Here is a 13,282-nt window from a genome sequence, read left to right as displayed (position 1 = left end):
CAATTACATACAAGGAATTGGACTGTTTTTGTGTAAAACAAATTACACAGATGGAGAATGAAGACAACAGTACCTCTGCTGACAGGGAACTTAAATGGATTAATAAAAAAATAATGGCAATATAAAATATAAAATTCAAATATTCATAGTTCTTGATTTGTCCAGGTAACAGTTTAAAGGTAACACATGTCAAGGTTTTAAGAGTTTGGACAATGAAAATAAGCATTTGGTACTCTCATTTAATAAGTTTAGACTGTTACATGTTGTTTCCTAGCCATAGATCAGACTCAAAACACCAATAGATTAACAAATTTGGTGCATTTAGTCTTTCTTAAACAACTCATTGTTAAATAGTTGTACATATATTCCATTATTCAAATTAGAATCAGCCAATGAGTGTACTCACACCCCAGTGCAGCATGAGACATGAAATACTAAGCTAGTAAACAAACATATACAAGTCTGCATTAGGTAATGGTGTAAAGATAAGGATTGCTATGGATGCTGAGTTAAACATTATAATAAATAATGCAATCTACTCTTCAGTGTACATGAAGTAAATCGTTTTAACAGCATTTACATGAAAATAGGATGCATGGTTTAATGACAGAGGTGAGGAAAGATTTTTAAATGATAAAATGTGTCAATCAAGTGAAGTTGATAGCCTTAATAACAGGCACTGTTGTAACACCTGCGAATGTAATAACCGCCCACGCAATACAGATCTGCAGCTTTTAATGTAGTAATCCAATAAATGTAATACGTTTCCAACAAATGTAATAGCACTTGCCCACTGTAAATTCTGTGCTGTAAAAGCTATGGGTGATTTTTTTTTTTTGTTTACTATGAAACAGGAAGTAGCTTTTCAGCCATGAATCTCAGCACAAAATCTTTGGATGAGAAAAAGAGAGGATTGATATCAAATTTTGAAATTCTGGAAAATCCAAGGGGTTCTTCTTAAAGTAAGCCCCCAGAGGGGGTTCATGTGACCCAAATATATATAATTTTACAGTTCATAGAGAGGTGAAAACAACAACATTTCTGTGCTTACTCTCCCAAGAGCAAGTTACTGGGTCTTAAACATATAAGGTACAAACCTCCTAAAAACTAAAAACTAATTTTGAGTGGTCAGGGATTCTAAGTTGTCATAAAAAAATTGCCAGGTGAACAGTGTTTCTGTAACATTATTGAGAATTTCACCAGACCGCTGTTTTGACACATTTTAATCCATTCGTCTATTTTTCTAAGATTCATGGCTCTAGGAGTGTTTTAAGACTCTGAAAATGCTACCTTCTGTTTCATGGCGATAAAAAACTGCCATGATTAAGTTTTTTGATGTGACTTGAGCTTAGGCTGGCCTTAATCAACTGGCAGTTGTAAAAAGGCTAAAACAAACAATGGGCAAAAGTATTTAGTGTTAATGTTCATATTACATTTGTGAGAAATACCTCTTTTTTTTTAAAGCCGGAGATTTTTACCTTCCCACAAAGGTATTCAATCTTTGCAAATATAATAGTTATTACGTTAGTGAGAATTTTGTTATTTTAGTTGCAGTAGGCAACCGCTTTTCATCTGAGGGAAATGCATTATGTTTGAAGGATTTTTACATTAAAAACTCCAGACTTGTATTATGTCTGAGGTGTCTTATGTTTGCAGTTGTGACTACTATTATCAAACCTTTGCTCTATAAAAACAGCAGCTCTGCATGTTTGCCATCTTTATGTTATCTTTAAGCTATCTTTATGGTTTTCCTTGCTGAAAGCAGAGATGTGAAACAGAAAACTGAACTCAAAAGTAATTGTTTTTACATATAAGTGTCACAGCAATACGACCATTTAATCCAGCCTTTCTCAGATGTTATTATTTCTTCTGTTTTGGTTTTAAAAAAAGTTGGTTCCTTTTTACTCTTCTAATGAACAGATGCATCCTCTTACTGTGTAAATATGTTAATGCTGCTGTCTTTCCTAACTGTCCTGTACAGGAGTCAGAGATGGAGACAGAGGAAGAAGTAGACATTCTGATGAGCAGCGACGTGTACTCTGCAACGCTTTCTACCAAGTCCATCACCTTCTCCAGGGCGCAGACTGGCTGGCTGTTCAGAGAAGACAAAACGGTTGGTGTCCGTAGTTGTGGTTGTTTTGTGTTTGTTGTGATCATGATTAATACCCTCACCATCACAGCTTCTCTAAAAGCCAGCTATGTGTCATCTGTTTGTCTGGAGGGACGTATGGAATTTAAAACATTTTAACAAAGTTTCTTATCAAATTTCCCAAGGTATGCAGGAAATGAAAGGGAACCAGTACACAGAGGTCATACATATATTGGAATGTACATTACAGAAAGCATGTAGCATGTAATGTAACATAAATAGCAATATGTTACGGTTTTATCTGGTTGAATCAAAAGGAACCCAGACTGTTGACCCCTTCAAAATATGTCTAAATAAAAAACAACATAGAGAGATTATAAGTGATGCCATTATTTAAGTTTTTGGTAGTGTTCTGATGGTGTGCTGGAAGACAAAAAGATAAAACATGAATCCCTATCCTAGTGCTTCAACATTGCTGGAAACAGATCTGGGTGGTTAAATTTTTCTTTGTCACTGTTATGTATTTTTAGCTTGGCCAATAATCACTATCTGTTATCCTGCTTCTTCCTCTTATCACAAAGGAAATATTGTCTTATCTAATTGTTCTCTATCCCTCCAGGAGCGCGTGGGAAACTTTCTGGCTGATTTCTACTCCGTGAACGGCCTGGTGCTGGAGTCCAGGAAGAGAAGAGAGCATCTGAGTGAGGAGGACATCTTGAGGAACAAGGCCATCATGGAGAGCCTGAGCAAAGGAGGGAACCTCATAGAGCAGAATTTTGAGGTGAGTCAGGCATCAGACATGGCTGACTGTCATTTGCCACGAGCAGAGGGATAGGTATTTCACTAGAGAATCAAATTAAATCCCCCTAAGTGACCTCACATGATGTGATTAAAAGAGCTCAAACACCCTGTTAAAGATCAGTGCTAACAACACATCAACACTTAAAAAATGCTTGCTTTTGTCATTATGGGAATACCACTGGTTGTCAGGTTCTATAAAAGAAGGTCCCCCCATAAAATCGAGTGTATAGTCTGTACTTTCAATACCTATTTTTATCTAAAAGGTGTCCCTGGCTTATACACCAATGCCACCAATATTCTGTACCAGTATAAAGTACACAACCATCATTACTATCAGTGCCTGCAGCTGCCGCTGTCACACACCGCTGGAGACTTGTTGCCGTTGAATATTCACCCCATTGAATACATAACGACACAGACCGAACTCTTCCTAACTGTGTATTTAAAGAAAATGGAAAGTTTATCATTGCATATTTTTTGTGTTCTTTTTGAAAAATTGAATAGCCTTTGTTTATGTGCAGAAGAACCTACACATATCACAAAATAGAAAAAATTACCAAAAAGGGAAAAACAAACAAAACGAAAACAACAAAAAAAAAAGACTCTGTGGTGACCACTCCATCAATAATTACAATAACAATTTCTTAACTTTTTCTGCCAGCAGCTGCCATCCTGAAATGGTTCCAGATGCAGCTCTGTGCATCCTTGCCACAAATAACTCCATACAATTATATATCAATTATTATATTAAAAACATGTCCTTTTGTAATAGTATGCAGAGGCCTCCAGCATACAGATAGCAACTTTTTACTGGCAGTTATCCCCAGCAGTAGTAGTGTTAATTTTGTCGACTAAAAATGTTTTATGACTACTTTTTTCCAAAAGGAAGACTAGACTAAGACTAGCTAAAAATATATCTTTGATGACTTGAACTCTAATGAAAAGTATGTTTACTTTTCATCAGGAAACTGTAAGAAGACTAAAACGTAATTTAGTTTTTTATGGACATTCAAAATCTGTATTTTTCCACTTTGCATATGAAGTATGTCCGTATTTTCATGAGTAGATTGAAAATGTTTTTGACCTTTCATTGATTAAAACTATAGAGGTCAAAAATGTCTGAAATGCGACTAAAACTAAAAAGAATTGTAATATAAAGACTAAAACTAAGACTAACTTCAAAATAGCTGCCAAAATTAACACTCAGTAGTAAATGTCTATTCATACACCTAATTTTAATGAGACTGTGTAGTTCAAAAGTAACATGTGGGGAGAGCATGGAACAATCAGACACAGAATCATTACATGAATAAACCTCGTGGTTTGACAGAAAACAATCCTCAGGCAGTGGAGGACAGAGCGTCTCATGGGCTGTCCGTCTCACAAAAATCGCCGTAGACTGAGAACTCAACTACTGTACTATGGCTGATAGATGAGCAAACTCCATGCAGCAATCCCAGACAGTATTAAAAGAGGGACAGAACTGAAACTACACATTGTAAACTTTGCTGAGTGAAATGGAAACCATCACACAGGAGGCCAGTTCAAACCTTTTTGCCCTTCGGACGATTCCAAAAAGCAGACTGCAGGTATATAGCGTGCTGACTTTTATTCTGGATTTTAACAAATATTAATGTAGTAGAAAAATATTAGGAATGCCCTTCAATTCAATGCACTAAAGCATTGAATAAAAGAGGTGCAAAAGTGTAGCATTTCTGTAAGCTTGCATAATATACCCATACTTATTAGTCCATTCTTGATTTAAAGTGCAGGGTTTTTGATCAATCTTTGGCCTCAGGCTCTTTGAGAGTGCAACTTTCTTTGAGGATCAAAACAACACACCTCTTTCCGGCTTGTGTTTTTCTGCAATTACTACAGTAGATTAGTTTCAAACTCAGTAATGTACAACAAGGCAAAATGTTGTGTACATTTGGGAAGAAATACAAATATTTAAACATGTATGAGTGAAATAGACCATATTGTTTCATTTTATTTTGAAAGTCTGGCCCCCACAGCATCTGCCTGGTCAAATCCGGCCCTTGTACAAATGTACTTGATGGCACCTGCTTTGAAGTATAACCCCTTCAAAAATGACTTCAAGTGTAAATGTGACAAAACAGTCACCTTTCTGACATGTCAGAAACTGATAATGAAGAACTTTGTGTAGTGCTTTAGATTGCATAGGTGAGGGGTTTCCAAACTTCTCAGCCTGTGACCCCCAAAATGACAATGCCAGAAACATATAACTGTCTTTTTTGCTCAAAATATATCAAATATAATTCCTGCTGGTTCGATTAATGTCAGTTTTGCAGCATACACTCTATATTCCGTCCAGTACATTCTTGTTTAAGTTCTCATTGAAAGATGAAGAAACAATGAGTCAGCTAAATATGGCTAAATCTGCTTTATTTGTTGTGATATTTGCAGACACCTGGGCCTTCAGTATAAAGCATATAACCAAGTATAGACAGCAGAGTGTAGCTGCACACTTTGTGACCTCTGAGTGAGAGTACCCACTCTGAGGATGAACACCTGTTTACTTTACCTGCAGCGTATCAACAACTCCAGCCCTGAAACTGTCTTGCCAAACTCTGAGGATAAACTCTGCATGGTTTCGTAAGACATTCCTGTCTGACCTCCTCGTGTTGTCTTTTTGATATTTTATTTGTTGTGGACATCATAACAGAACAACCAGACCCCTGTCACTGTTGCTTGTAAGACAGGTCCACCCTCTCTTCATCCACCATGCATGGATTTTTGTCCCAGCACTGCCACCTAGTGGTGAAAGCTACATAGTTGCCCCTTGTTCACAGAGATGACTCCCATTTACCATCCCCTCACCACAGTATGTTCTAGAGTTTGCTTTCCAAGCTTTTGTCTAAACATTGAGCATAAAGCCAGCCGCACAGTGATAACAATGCCTCTCAACACTCAATGGATGTTTTTATGTCTACTCCCCTCTTGCTCTGTGCCAGGCTTTGTCTCATCACAGTGCCCTCTGTTGTCTGTCAGTCTATCTGCATTTGTTTAAGCCAGTACCCGTGTTGTGGAAACTGAGTCGGCTGTGTTTTAGAGGGTGTCATTGTGGAAATAGTCTCTCCTCCCGCCCCAGATGGAAGTAAGTGAGAGGGAAATAAGCAGCTGCAGTGACGTCGCTGTGTTTACCACAGAGAGAGAGAGAGCAGGTCAGCGCTGTGCCTGTGGACACAGGGAAACGCGGGGGAGGATTTTGAAAAGAGCTTGACACTATTGATCACATGGATGAAGGCTAAAACCCCTGGTGCCACGAAATGATGGAGGGGAGGGCCCAGCATACCAGCAGACTGTGTGTACTCTGTCCTCGTCACAACAACATGCCAGCCCTGATACACTGTCTGAGAGAGAGAGGGCACTTGACAAGGCCACTGCCCACGATGAAAACACTGAGCAGTTCTGTCATGACTGTTGTGTGAGTGGGGATGAAGACACTGTCTCCATTCTTATTCACACTACAAACAGCCCACACTTGGCACAGTCAGGTGTCCAATCAGCCACAACATTTATCCACATTATTCTGCCCTAGTTACCTTATTTAACCTTTGCTTGTATTAGAGAGGTCAGATTGAAAGGCTTTGTTTTACACATATTTTTGCCAACAGCAGGCTCATCTTTAGGGAAAACCAGTTTTAGGAGAAACAGGATGGAACTCATCCCAGTTTAGCGAGAACAGATTGTTGCATCCTAAAATAAACTGACACTGAGGGAGAACTCCATAGTTCATTCAGGAAGGACATGCTGAGTCATCCTCCTCAGGAGGTTTAGACAATACAATTGATGTGAGGGGGAAAGTCTTTCAAAACACCTTGCTTGATATGGAAAAGATTGTGTCTTTTTAGACTGCTCTGCTGTAGGGGTACCATTATTTTAGTTTTTGGTACAATTCTGGTAGAAATCAAACAATAGTGATACTTGTTTGATATGACAGCAATAAAACAGAAGTTCTTGGCACCTACTATTGTGTAATTTATTGGCATAACTATCAAAAAAGAAAAAAAAAAAAAAAAACTACTCCACGCCATCATACAAGTACTTTCCAAACATATTTTAAAGGATTCTTCCCCCCAGCCTGTGAATTAAGTAGACTATGTTTTTGTAAAATCAAATACCAATTCTGTTTATTTTCCTTTCCAGCACTATCTTACTGTAACCTTTTGAACATAATTTATGTTTTTTTATTATTTAGTCTTTAATTTGACTGAGATCCAACCTTCTTTTCTTCTGTCTCTCTACCCCACAGCCAGTGCGGCGGCAGTCTTTAACACCTCCTACACCCAACACCATATCCTGGGAAGAATACATCACTGCTGACAATGGAAAGTAGGTGTCTTCATTAATGACAACTCTTACAGGGGAAGCCAGAAAGTCACAGGAAATAATGTTGCAGAATTCATAGAAGTATCATGATTTCGAATGAAGGAAAATGACTTATTTTATTTTGCATCTTATAAAACTACTGTGGTGTTTATATATTTTGTCTATTCCACAAGATTTTTTTTTTGCTCTTAATTAATTTTGTGTAATTTAACATTATTTACATTCTAATTTCACCCATATTATAGTTGGCATTTATTGCTTTTTAAGTGATTGTATATTTTAATCTTAGTGATGAACTGTTTAGATTTTTGATCAAAGGTCAAGGTTGTTTGGCTTCATGTTCATCCGTTGCTTGTGAACACTGCACTTTGAGGGTTCTCTTTCAACCATGCACATATGTCCACTCTGACTCAAGAATGAACTGATAAGATTTTTAAAGTTAAAACGTCAAGGTCATTTGGCTTCATATCCATTCCTTTGAGCCCCCTAGCCATCCTTCTTTACCCGCCACTTTGTTTTCACTGTATGGCCGTGGTATACCTCACAGAGGCACACAACCACCAGGTGGTAGTTTTACTCTAGAAATTACTTTAAACATTGAAGATGCAACAGTGTTACGTTTCACACCCAGTATTTCCCAAGTGCTGGTAAGTAGAGCAAGGAATTTTTAACACAGTTTTTCCAGACATCCTAGTTTTATTTTAGATGCTTACATTATTTTACTTTGTACACAAAAACAAATTATTTCACAAACACCAAAAACTACCAGGTCAAAATTATTACCCCTTCAGAACTGACCTTTTTGTTGAGCCATAGCACAAACTACTGCTGTGAGATGATGTACTTTATAATGCTCAAAGCTTGTAAAATCAAGTTAAAGCTGAGGGTTATCCTCTACAGTATAAAAACTTCAATAAGGATTTGAGCTGTCACGGCAAAAAGAAAACAATCGGTTTAGTCTTAAGAAAAATAATTGTTGTTGCCCACAAAGCAGGAGGATATGCAAAGTTATCACAGCATTTCCAGGTGTCAACAGCTGGGGTGAGGAGTAAGAAATGAGAAGAAATTCGAAGAGAGCAACACAGTACAGAACAAGTCTTGCTGGGGAAGGAAGAGGAAGATTTCAAAGGCCCTGGGAAGAAAACTAGTGAGAGATGTGTCTAAAGACCCCAGAACAACTACCAACACACTAGTAAATGACTTAGCCAAGTTGGGAATTATAGTGTCAAAGAAGACAATCACTTGAGCCCTACACGGGAACGGACCAAGGAAGTTCACTTCTGCAGAAGAGACACCTGTAAGCCAGACTGGAGTATGCTAAGGACAACCTAGAGAAAGATTATGCATAATAGAAGCATATCTTTTAGTCAGATGGGACCAAACTACATCTCTTTGGCCATACAGATGTTGCTTATGTTTTAAGAAGGAAGAGAGAGAATTATAACAAAGAGAACACCGTCCCTACAGTAAAACACGTCTGCAGGAGTATTGTGCTGTGGGGATGCTTGGAACTGGGAATCTTGTGGAAGTTGAAGGAAGAAGGATATGTAAAGATTTGAAAGAAAACCTCAAGCAGCCAGCAGCAAAACTGGGTCTAGGTTGTCCATTTGTCTTTCAACACAACAACAACCCAAGGCGTATGTATTTCTTGGTGAAGAACTACCTCCAGAAGACCAAAGTGAATTTTATTGATTGGCCTGTACAAAGCCCTGACTTGAATCCCATTGAAAATCTGTGGGGTGAACTGAAGACCAAGGTCCATGCCAGAAGACCATCAAATCTGGAGGAGCTTGAGAGATTGGCCAAAGAAGAACGGGCTGGGATTCATCAGGGGGCTGATAATTTTGACCCTGGTAGTTTTGTTTTTGTGAAGTAATTTTGTTTCTGTGTGTATCCAAAATACCACCTCCGAAAAGTAGAGTTCAAAGTTCAATAGGAGCTTGTTTGGAAATAACCTCTGGGTTTTGAGGCCTGAAACAAAAGAGAAAGAGGTGTTGCTGTGGTGTGCATTTAGCAACATAAAACAATATAATCAATGGTTGTTGGACTTAAATTTTTCAGTACACTTTGGGTTTAAATGCCATATTTTTCTTGGCTATGTTTGTTTTTGTTTTTGTTTTTTGTTTTTTTTAACTTTATAAAGCACTTTAAAGTTGCTCCATGTATGAATGGGTATGAACATATGACTTAGACTACCTAACCTTACACATGGTTGTCTTGTTGAGTCTCTGCTAAAAACAAATAACAGGTGACAGACAGCAGGGCTTTTACTTCAGTGGTAATAGCTACATTTTAGAATCCACTTTTTGAATTGATCAGACATTCCAAGTGTCAGAGTTTTGCTTCATACAGCTCCGAGCTCTTTGTGGTGATGTGATTACTTCCTGACAGTTTTACAATTCCCTGTTCCTGCAGAGCCCCTCACCTCGGGAGAGAGCTGGTCTGTAAAGAGAGCAAGAAAAACTTCAAAGCCACGATAGCCATGAGTCAAGACTTCCCTCTGGGCATCGAATCGTGAGTATTCTCTTTAACTTGGCTACCATCAACTTCAACTTCAACTTTCAACTTTATTGTCCCCTAAGGGAAATTTGCTTTGCAGGCAGGTAAAAACATAAAACAGTAAACACAATCACACAAGTTTAGATACAACACTAAGCCACACAGGACCACATAGTTTTTAAAAGAAAATTTTCCTGAGGTTCTTTCCTGCTGGCAGTGTGCAGAGCGGTAATAAGAAAGGGAAGGAAATTATTTAGGCTGATTACAGATAAAGTTTTCATTGGAATTTATTTTTTTCTTTACATTAAATAAAAACTGGCATTGTTCTTTTGTCTCTCTACTTCACAAAACTTTCTATGATTTTGAATTCACATGTTTTTTTGTCTGTAATGTGCTACAGTTCTCTTGAATTTAAAATGGTGAGAGGCATCTGGCTGCAGCCTTCTATGGTGAGGCGTCAGCAGCAGACCTCTACACTGGGGCGATGACGTACATTGCCCAAGCCGCGAACCTCTACACTGGGGCAATGGCGGCTGCTGCTTTTAACTTTTTAAAGCCTCTTTTTGTTTGTTGGTTTTAACCAAAATGTTTAATCTGTAAGAAAATGATAAGGATTCAAAACGGAGTAACTTTTTACCCCTATGAGGGGACTCTTTTATCCATTAGTATTTTTATTTTTTTGTGAAAATACGTTATGTTCAGTATCAGTTTTCAGTGAAAATTAATTTTGATCCTCAGCCATTGTCATGGAAATCTATGAGCCGTTGTTGCTAAATGTTTTAATTGTGAGATGGCGATGATGCCATTTCCCGCGGCTGGAGTAGTGTTTGAAATCATTTTTGTGTTTTGCAGATGAGTCCACTATATAGTCCACTTTATGTTGCTCACTATATTGTGGATAGGGAGTAGGGAATGAGTGTGTGGTTTCGGACAGAGCCGGTAAGTGGCTGTTTTACACAAAAGCACGGTTTTATGAAAAAAAAAAAAAAAGATTCGAAAATCTACCAAGTCTTGCAATTTCAGCTTGGGTAATATAGCCTACGTCATAGCCCCAGTGTAGAGCTCTGCTGCTGGACGCCCCACCATAGAGGTCTGCAGCCAGATCCTCTTGAAAATGGTTGACTTTTTAAAATAAAGTAGAAAATGTAGTTTTTCTGTGTTGTATCACATCAGTAAGAACTGTTTTCATCCAAAGTGGCTCAGCCGTATGTTCTTTCCAGCTTACAGTCTGCAACCTGTGACTTTCTGTTCTTCTTTTGTCCTCCTTCAGGTTATTGAACGTTCTCGAGGTCATTGCACCATTCAAGCACTTTAATAAACTCAGGGAGTTTGTTCAGATGAAGCTCCCCCCTGGCTTTCCTGTCAAACTTGGTAAGCAGATGTAATTCAAAGAACCATACTATGTTGGGAAAAAATAAAAGCTGTGTTGAAAGGGAATTTCATATTTGATTTATTTCTGCTACCCATTTAAAATGCATCAAGAAATGTAGCCCAGACAGGTTCAAAGCATGCCTCGAAGGTGTTTGTAATTCTACTGACGTTCTCTCTCTGCAGACATCCCTGTCTTTCCCACCATCACAGCCACGGTAACTTTTCAGGAGTTTCGCTACGATGAGTTTGATCAGTCCATATTTACCATCCCCAATGACTACAAGGAAGACCCCAGCCGCTTCCCAGACCTTTAACCTCTGACGCTGGAGGAGGAAACACACTGACATTCAGGCAACATTACGCTATGAGACACTTTGGAATTCCAACCCAAAAAGTGGATGTAGAAAAACAGCTACTCTCTTCCATGCCCTGATTATGGAGGGCAACAAGGTGACCACAGTTTCCCAAATGGGACAAACGAGGCTTTATCAAAGCGGACAGAGGCTCACCACGGCAGAGGGGGCAACATCTCCACATCTGTGTTTTAAACGTACTGTTGCAGATTCTTACTCTTAATTCAAATTTGGGGGAATCCTGAAGCCGAGGCAGGAAGTGCAAATATGTTTGACCTGAGAGTCTGTATGTCTTATCAGTGAAAGGGCATTGAAGATCAAACGAGAAACAGCAGAGCAGGTGAGAGCTCTGAAAATGGGGCATAAGCAAAAGACAGTTGATGCTATGTATTAAGTTCGTATGTAATGTTTATAAAGGGAATGAGTTCCAACTGACATGTAGTGAAGCACTGATATTACTGTCTGACACATTCGGGGGGATTCTGCAAAATATGATTTTAAGGTTTTTTTTCCCCCTTACTTAAACAGATTTTTAAGGACTCATTTTAAGTTTTGTAGTATTGGGTTTGAGATTGGTCAAATATTCAATGGTAAAAAGCCTCATTTAGACCTGTAACACAAGGAAAAGTCACAGTTTTTACACTCACATCCAGTTTGGTTTGGGGAAATGCTTAATGAAGCGACCCTTTTTATAAATTGAAACCTAAAAACCTGTTTTTGTAGAATTCCACTTAAATGATGCACATTATAAAATTGTGTGTGAGTTTGTGTGTGTGTGGGTGTGTGTAACATTGATTTTCACGGGCATGGAGTAGCATCACTGAACTTCTGGGCACTATTTAGATCCACTACAGCCACAATACACTCAGCTGAGTTAATAGACACTGATATAGTGATGGTCAGCCCTTAAATCCTCATTTGATTCATGATGGTTTTTAAGGCATTGCCAGACAAGCTGAAAATTTTATGGTACATTTTTCTCTTTTTTTGTTTGAGTTGCAGCAATTATATTCACATCTTTTGTTTATTATAAAAACCCTTTGTAAACTATGTACAAACTGTACAATCCAGTTTAAGGAGGAAACCTGGGGATTGTAAACTAAGTAGATAGAAGGGAATGACTGCATCGTTCATGTCATTTTTACACGTGACGAGACCCAATATGTATATACAGCTTTTTTTGTGCTGAGTTTAAGATGTCCCCTGCAGGAGGAGACTCGCAGATGTTTTTTTTTTTTTTTTTATGTAGCGTCAGATTACATAAATTCAAGGGTTTATTGTTTGTAACCTGTTGGCATTTGCTGTTTTGTACATACTTGTAATGTTTTAAAGAAAGAATGAATCTCTTGATTCTCCTGCCTTATTCTTTCTCCCACCCCTTTACTGGATAAACTTCATGAACCAGCGTCAGATGTGTGAAAGCTGTTTATTTATTTTAACATAGCATTTACTTTCTAACCCAAAGAGCCTCTGTGTTTTTGTCACTACTTTGCAATGCAGGTTTTAGCTACTGGGTAGGCGCTCTTGCATTGCAAAGTAGTGACAAAGAGAGAGAGGCTCACTGGGTATAAAATAAAATGCTTCAAAATGTTTTAATAGTGCTTAAGTTTGAGCAAACATCGTTTTGTGGCCCGTATTTACAAAAAAAACATACTAAATTTTAGGGAGAAACTGTACCCATCTGTTCCGTTGTATAGCCTAGCTTCCTGGCCAGTACAACCATCAAGTCCTTCTTAAAGGAGCACTGCTCACTGAAATCATTGGAAGCTAAAGCCTCTACTACTGCTATGTACCTTCACTTCAACTAAACTTCAAA

General features: G+C 38.2%; 1 protein-coding gene across 1 annotated transcript in view; it reads left to right on the top strand.

The window, feature by feature from the left end:
• Positions 1-12,869, top strand: part of LOC121512382 (ankyrin repeat domain-containing protein 13C) — a 42,747-nt gene extending 29,878 nt beyond the window's left edge. Inside the window, exons 8-13 of the mRNA XM_041791622.1 lie at positions 1,982-2,113; positions 2,709-2,870; positions 7,167-7,246; positions 9,659-9,757; positions 11,013-11,113; positions 11,297-12,869. Of these exons, the coding sequence (XP_041647556.1) occupies positions 1,982-2,113; positions 2,709-2,870; positions 7,167-7,246; positions 9,659-9,757; positions 11,013-11,113; positions 11,297-11,427 (705 nt within the window). The 3' untranslated portion in view covers positions 11,428-12,869. The remainder of the gene's footprint in view (positions 1-1,981; positions 2,114-2,708; positions 2,871-7,166; positions 7,247-9,658; positions 9,758-11,012; positions 11,114-11,296) is intronic.
• Positions 12,870-13,282: the final 413 nt, after the last annotated feature.

Source organism: Cheilinus undulatus, linkage group 7 (genome assembly GCF_018320785.1).
Source record: "Cheilinus undulatus linkage group 7, ASM1832078v1, whole genome shotgun sequence".
Taxonomy (NCBI): Eukaryota; Metazoa; Chordata; class Actinopteri; order Labriformes; family Labridae; genus Cheilinus; species Cheilinus undulatus.
Note: the sequence above shows the minus strand (reverse complement) of the source record. Positions and strands in the feature narration are given on the sequence as shown.